The 7,886-nt window shown below is 39.3% G+C and overlaps 1 protein-coding gene across 1 annotated transcript in view; it reads left to right on the top strand.

Moving 5' to 3' along the window:
- The first annotated feature begins 3,709 nt into the window (after positions 1-3,709).
- gna12a (guanine nucleotide binding protein (G protein) alpha 12a) overlaps positions 3,710-7,886 on the top strand; it is a 42,546-nt gene continuing 38,369 nt past the window's right edge. The window contains exon 1 of the mRNA XM_037689729.1: positions 3,710-4,246. Coding sequence (XP_037545657.1) covers positions 3,932-4,246 — 315 coding nt within the window. The 5' untranslated portion in view covers positions 3,710-3,931. The remainder of the gene's footprint in view (positions 4,247-7,886) is intronic.

Raw genomic sequence — 7,886 nt, 5'->3', positions numbered from 1 at the left:
TCATAAATTTTCCTCAGAACCTGCTCCAAAAGCTACTGCCTTTAAGTCCAGTTTAAAAAACATATTCACAGAAATGTGTGCGGTTTACCGTCTTAGAATAATTTGAGCTTTTGTTTCCAATCATACTGTCATGACATACAGACAATTTAAAGGCAAAATCATTTTCTACTTCAGCAGCTGCCAGATTGGCTTTAAAGCTCTTGGCAAAATGTTTTAATCGAATATGTTGTGTATAATTCAATAAAATACTGTTCATGGAGAAGAAAAACAAAAAATACTTCTTAGCATAGAAAAAGCTGAGATTACATTTTGCTGCAAAAGTGATTGCTCATACGGTTCAAATAAAAAAGGGAGGAAAAAATCAATATGTTTAATTAATGAGAGTAGTTTTAAAGGGTCTTTGTTAAAAGCATTTCAGACAGAGTGTATGCCATAGCTTGAGTGAATTCTCATGAAAAATGTGATTGCTCCAATTTTACTAAAAGATACTTTGCATAGTTCGAGACCAATCTGTGACGGCGTCAAGCCTGGAAATATAATGGGATTTTTTTTTTTTTAAACAAATGTTAATTTAATTACTTAATCCGAGCCAGAGCATTCTCAGCTGAAGGAGGTGTGCAGTGAGAAATTTAAGCTTTTTACAGCAATTCTTAATGAGTCACTTTCTGCTCTACAATCATTTTTGACATTTAGAACAGTCAGGGTTTGTCAGGGAGTGAGCATTTAAAAAAATAAAAATGGTTTTATTTTACTTTCCTGACCTGGGAAGGTCAAGGTCTCTTTAAAAGTTCTGTAAATCTGTTTTAACTGTGTGATTTTGCTAAATTGCACAATGAACTGACACTTTCCTCCGGGTCTCACTGCACAGCATAAAAAACAGGCTTTTCTGTCAGAAAACGAAGGTGAATGATGTAATAAGTAGGAGCTAAGTGCAGGACTTCAGTCAGACAGGTGAGGTTATTGAAAAAAAATCATAAAAAGAAAACAATAAACCAAAAAGTAAAGAATTATAACTGAACCTGGGCAAATCAAGTAAACCAACAGTCTCTGATGGAAGAATTCTGCTGCATTTTATTTACATCGAAACTGGACTCAGATTTGAAATTGCCATCGCGTTCAGCTCAACCATGTTTCAATTCCAACTCAGAGAAGATTTCACTATCTAATGATTTATATTAACTAATGCAAGTCTATAATCATTTTTCACGTTTTATGCATTCAAACACATATACATACATTTGTCTGTGCTGTGTGCCACTAGTTTAGTTCAAACCAATTAAATTGGAAAATAAAAAGTCTATTACTGCAGCTAACAATGCTTTTCGTGCACGAGGCAGCCTCGTCAGTCCTAAATCTCCAAATTTCTGGAATTCCAACTTTTCAATTCAATTCAAAAATACTTTATTAATCCCAGAGGGAAATTAAGTGTTGTCGTAGCTCATCATGGTTTCATTCAAGAGTTGTTAGATGCTGATAGCTGATGGTAGGAAAGATCTCCTGCAGCAAATCCGAAGAATCTGGCCACAGATCCATCCACCCAGATCCAGCTAGTTGTCAGATCCGGCGGGCCTCTCGGTCCTCCTGGGCAGCAGGACTGCCCAAATGCCAGGCAGAATTCCTCCCTGAGCGATGGTCACTCCTCCCAGCAGTCTGATGAGTTCCTTGTTGCCACGGACAGACAGCTGAAGGTGCCAGGGAAAGATCTCCGTCCTCCTGTTGTCACAAGCCAAGTTTCCCACCAGCCCCAGGATCTCGGCGGTCAAATACTCGAGCACCGTCACCAGGTTGACGGGAATTTGTCCACGGCGCTTCCTTTTCAACTCATTTGGGATTTGGGGCTGTAGTTGAGGTATTTGAGCTTTTGAAATGTTAATCAGCTGCTCCTGGTTGATAAAAAAAAAAACACCTTGTTGCCATGGTTATGCAGCATAACAAATGCCCCAAAGTAAAAAAAAAAGGTTTCAGTAAAAATCCTTCCAGCTGCACAGCATCCGATACCAGAGGAAATAATCATTCAACAAAAGCAATTTACGCCCAGAAAAAGAGGAATTAAAGTTTTCATAAGCAACAACTCATAATGAGAGCTACTCCAACATGCAGCCCCCCCGAGCGGCGCAATCCTAGAATTTTAGGTGTTCCTGCTGATTTTTCTGATTTGGAGATTTCAGGTTCCAGGTAGCAAAGCCTTTAACAAGTTGTCCGGTTTAGTAGCAGTGGAAGGGACGATGCAGTGTGACCGACTCCAGGTTTACTTTAGTGACTGATTCAAATTAACCCAGATCCATAAAGTGAACCAGATTTACCAGCGCCAACAAATACTACATATAATACAATATAACATATTATATCTGACCTTGAAAAAATAATCCATACAGTCGTTACAACCCGGCTGTACTACTGTAACACACTTTATGTTGGGGTAAATCAGGTCTCCCTTGCACGCCTCCAGCTCATCCAAAATGCTGCAGCTCACTTGTTAACAGGAACTCGTAGGTTTGATCATATTTCACCAGTTTTGTCCTCCCTTCACTGGCTCCCTGTGCATATCAGAATTGATTTTGAGATTCTCCTGTTGACATTTAAGTGCATTAATGACCTTGCACCGTCATACCTCTCTGACCTACTTCAACCATATGTTCCTTCTTGGGCGCTGAGCTCATCTGACCAGCTGGTTTTGGTTGTACCAAAAACTAGGATGAAGCTCAGAGGAGATCAGGCTTTTTCAGTCATGGACCCTAAACTTTGGAACAATCTGCCCCTCAACATTAAACAGGCCACTTCACTCCCTGCTTTTAAATCTCTCCTTAAAACACACCTGTATTCACTGACGTTTCACGTGGTGTGATTTGTATCCTGATCAATAATCCAGGTAGAAAAAGTTAAAAAAGTTAAGTCTGGTCCTCTGGACGGGTTCAAAAACAAAAAATTGTAGAAATAATTTGTCTTTCATCCGAAAGACGTCTTCACTCTCATTCAGTCTCACTTTCAGATGAAAGACGAAATGTTTTTTTAACCCGTCCAGAGGACCAGACTTAACTTTTTTAGATGGTTTGATTTGGAGTAAGCTGTTGGAGGAAGAATCAGTTTTGTTGTGTGTTTCCTTGACTGATGAAGCCTTCCGGATCGAAGGTGAAACGTTTCAGCACAAAAAAAAAAAAAGAAACTGTCCAGATGACCTGACTGAAAAAGGTTGGATTTTATACCTGGATTACTGAGCATGGACTTTGTTGATTGATTTACTATTTCATTTTTTCTCATTGTTTTCATTTTTGATGCTTTTAATTTAATCTTGTTATTTTTATTTACTGCCTTGATCTCATTATTAAGCACTTTGGTAACATCAGCTTTTTACATGTGCTTTATAAATAAATTTGACTTGACTTGAATATCGTCACCCCTCACTCAGTTACAATCCGGTCGTTGCTCTCTGGCGCCCCCTGTCGGTGAACCCCGGTAGTTCACCGGCCCCCCTTCGTCGCTGTGACCGTCCCACCTCCGCCCGCAGGGGGGCTGCTCTGAAGTTCACAACCCGCTGGATGTTCGCTGGTTCATGGACCGTCCCGCAGTCTGAAGCGGTGTTTTTCTCCGGCTGGACACTTTAAGTCAGTTTAACTGATTGTCTGGCTTTAGTTTGGATATTTAAGCGCTTAGATTTTGTTTCAGGTTTCGTCTCTCCATTCAGAAAGTTTTTTAGTTTTATTTTATGATGGTGCGGTCTAACCAAGATGGACACGGCCGGCTGGACTCAAGATAACAGCTTCGCCTACTAAATGTTGACTTTATTGATTTACCCGCTGGAGACGCTCTGCCCGCCGCAGTGAATGCAGCCGAACTGCGCCACTTCCAACCCAGAGGTCAACAAAAACTTAGAATGAACATTTTCCCACGGGAGTTTCGCTAAACTTTCTCTGTTTCCCACGACTGCCTCGCCATGTCGGGAGTGGTCCGCACCCTGAGCCGCTGTCTGCTCCCGGCCGAGGCCAGGGAGCCGGGCGGCAGCAAGGACGGGAGCCCGCAGAGGGACGCGGCGCAGGAGCGGGAGGCGAGGCGCCGGAGCCGGGCGATAGACGCCATGCTCGCCCAGGAGAAGAGAGCCGTCCGGCGGCTGGTGAAGATCCTCCTCCTCGGGGCCGGAGAGAGCGGAAAGTCCACATTCCTGAAGCAGATGCGCATCATTAACGGGCAGGAGTTTGACCAGAAAGCGCTCCTGGACTTCCGGGACACCATCTATGAAAACATACTGAAGGTAAAAAGGGTTGTAAGCTCTACCATCCAGGTAGATAATTTAAAAAAAAAAAAAAAAAAAGGTTAAATCGTGTCATCTGGACCAGTTTCTTTAGTTTAAAGACCAGTTTAAAGAAGCTGGTCCAGCTGATACTGAAGGTGATCATTTTGAGGAGTGGAGAAATCCTGACGGGCCCTGAAGGCAACATGAGCTGATTTCACTTGAAGGTAAATTAAGTTTATTCTCAGCTGCACATATATAATGTGTCTTATCACCACTTAATGTAGAAGGTTTAAAAGACCCGTTACTACAAAAAATAAGTTTTATTGAGATACAAACAAAACAACAACCCAATTAAACCATAATGGTCAAAAAATGAACATAATTCTTTATTATGTCTTCATGTTTTATCACATCGGAGGCACTCTCTCTCTCTCACACACACACACATTGTGTTGACATAGTGCATATTTTTACCCTGAAGTGTGTGTGTGCTGTCCCTTTGTTTGCTGTCATGGCTGGGCCTCCTTCACCAGCTAACAATACCAGACTATTCCTGAGGGATGAGCACATCCGCCCTGAGTGCCACACCGCCCAGACAAGGAGGATAAGAGCCTCCACTTTGACACAGACAAGACAGTATTCACAGCCCTCCCCCAAATACAAGAGGTGGTTCTGTCTCGGGCCAGATCACAAACACAACCCCCCTCTACCACAAACACACACACATACACACCTCTTTGTACGCACACACACATCAGTTCAGCATAAACTATCTGCCTTCTCCACATACCACTGTCTAAGGTTCTACACCAAAATATTAACAGTTTATTTACGAAATTGTTAAAGACAACAACAAATAAATAGTTTGCAAATTAATTAGATATATTACAAAGTCTTATTGCTTATTAAAAAAACTTCAACATTAACATGCCAGCTCAGACTTTTCCACTATAAAGCATGCCGATGTGGTTTGGCATTTTCCTTGCTGAACTCAGCAAGTCCTTCCCTGACATGAAAATCTTGTGCTAATAGCAACGTATGTTTCTCAGAAACCTGCATTTATTGTTCGACATTAGATTACCAGATGTGGCAGCTGTGCGTGAGTTTGCAGCCGTACCATCATGGATGATGGTGTCTGGACCACAGTCTGGATGGTTCAGCTGCAAAACTTTTTTTTGTTTGTTTTTATTCATACACAGGTTTACGGTCTCATTTCATTTTTTTTATTATAGATTCAAAATGCAGTGTTTTTATATTTTATAGAACTTTACTTTGCATTTGCAAACTGTTTCCTCCTAATGTTTCTTACAAGTCTTGAGCACATGCAGCGATCCTTTTTCCCCTCAATGGACACATGAAATGGATAAATTTTAATAGAAAATCAGTGGTTTTCAGCTTTATATGCTGCACAGATCCACAGAGCAGAAGACAAAATTAAAATAAATCTGGGGGAACAATATTGTTCATCTTCTTGTATGTTATTCTTTACAGAGCTGTGAACTGAGAGTCATTATTTCCAGTCACAAATCAGTTCATGAAATTCACATTTTTAGATTGTGTGGACAGAGAAAAAAGACGTGTTCAAAACTATCTGGAGTAGTGTGGATGGGACTTCAGAAAATAACTGAGAAAGTATTTGATTTAAGTTGCTAGATGGCTCAGTTACTAATTATTCTTTTCAATAATTGTGTGAATGTTTATACATCATTTACACAATTGAGGTCCATTTTTCCTCTGTACATATTTCAGCAGCTATTTCCTTAATTTTTGTGATATTTCAACCATTTTTTTATCAAAACGTTCAGTACATTCAATACGTTCCTGCTATGATTTTTCATAGTGGTGCAATTTTTACTTTTTGAAATATTCATCTTTTTCTGCCATGAATGGAGTTCTCTTCACATCCTTCAAACCCTTTGTGCGGTTTACAATATTTACTGCTCATTTCAGCTTTTGTTCTGGTACAGCTTTTTTTTTGTGTGTGTGCTCCGTTTAGCTTCCTTCAGCTTCCTTCTGCTTATTTCAGCTAATTTCAGGGGTTTTTTTTCAGCTACTTTATGTATTTTTCTGCAAATTTTAGCTAATTTCTGCCTTTTTGTTCTTATTTCTTAAAATGACAACTTTTTATGCATCTTTTAGTCTCTTTCTGCTAATTTCAGCAATTTTTTAAAACTAATTTCAGATTATTATTTTTTTAGTTTAGTTAGCCTTTCCGTTTACTTCAGCTTATTCTGATCATTTCTGCTACATTCAGCCTTTTCTACATATTTCTGCTGTTTTGCTTCTGCTTTTATTTCCCTGTTTTCAGTGAATGTCAGCTGTTCAAATTTAACTTACATTAATGGTTCGGTGATGAAACTTCTGCAGCAGCTTTCAGCAAAAATCAGTGATAAACATTCAAACTGAATTATCACAGAAAATGCAAAATTTTCTCGTATATAATTTTTTTTTTATATTTAGACTTGGGAAAATAAAATAAAATGCTCATCCTTTTTAGCATAAAGCTAGTACAAGGTTAAAAGTCAGCTATTCTCCTCGATGGTGTACTATCTCTGTGTTTTGTAGTTTGTTTTGCTAAGACACGGTGAGAAATCTCAAAAATAAAAATATCCGAAAACAGACGGGCTGCGCACACATTCAGTTTCAGAACACGGTTGACTCATATTCGTTGATTTTGGACCTGGTTAGAGACAATCACATAAACGTTTTGGTCTAATGCTCTTCATCAGAGCATGAAAAGCATAAAGGTCTACTGTGGGAACAGAAACTAGCAATCCACTGAGTTACTTTTAACTTCCTGAGGTTTAGCAAGATGTGTTGGTTTATTTTAATACATTATTTAAAAACTAACTACTGTCTAAATGTAAAGCAAAACACCTCTAACCAAAAACACTATTCATATTATTCATATCTGTTCATAGAGACGTAGGCGTGTTTGTACAACTTTTTAATGGCCTACAAATATTGAGCCTAATCGTGAAGTTCAAGGTGTCAACCTGTCTGTTTTTGTTTTCTTTAAAACCCACCGTTCAAAGTATAATAAATGCACGGTTCATAATTATATGAAACAAAGAACTGTGCCAAATCCTTTGTCGGTGCTAGGAAGTGGAGGATCAGTTTCACCTGCCGGGTGTAAACCATCCCCACCCTTCGTGGGAACATACTGACAGAGGAAGGAGGGGTAAAGATGGCAGAGAACACACAGGTGGGGAACACTTCTGGCTTTAGAGGACAAGAATAATAGAAGATGTGTCACTTCTCTTTGATTCTCTGTAATCACACATCCGGTGTCCTTGTGTGTCTACAACCTTTTGTTTCGCACATAAAGGAGTCAAACTATAAAAAAATAAAATGAACTGCTGGCAATTATGGGTTTACTGCTGGATTACTTGAACATATCTTTTTGCCTCGTCACTAGATTATAAGTACTAACAACTACAAGATCTGGCTAAACTTTTGGATTTTTTTTACCTGGATTATTGAGCATGAACTTTGATAACCACAAGGTTAGTGTTTTTCCTCTTGTCTAAAGTGAGTACAGTAGTCCCTTGTTTATCATGGGGGAGACATACCCTGAAGCCCCACGATAGGTGAAAAAACGCAAAGTAGGAATAGTAGTACAAGTAGTAGTTTATTTTAGTATATATATATATATATA

The sequence above is a fragment of the Nematolebias whitei genome, chromosome 16, assembly GCF_014905685.2.
Source record: "Nematolebias whitei isolate Nwh7 chromosome 16, NemWhi1, whole genome shotgun sequence".
NCBI lineage: Eukaryota > Metazoa > Chordata > Actinopteri > Cyprinodontiformes > Rivulidae > Nematolebias > Nematolebias whitei.
This window is presented reverse-complemented; position numbering and strand designations above follow the sequence as displayed.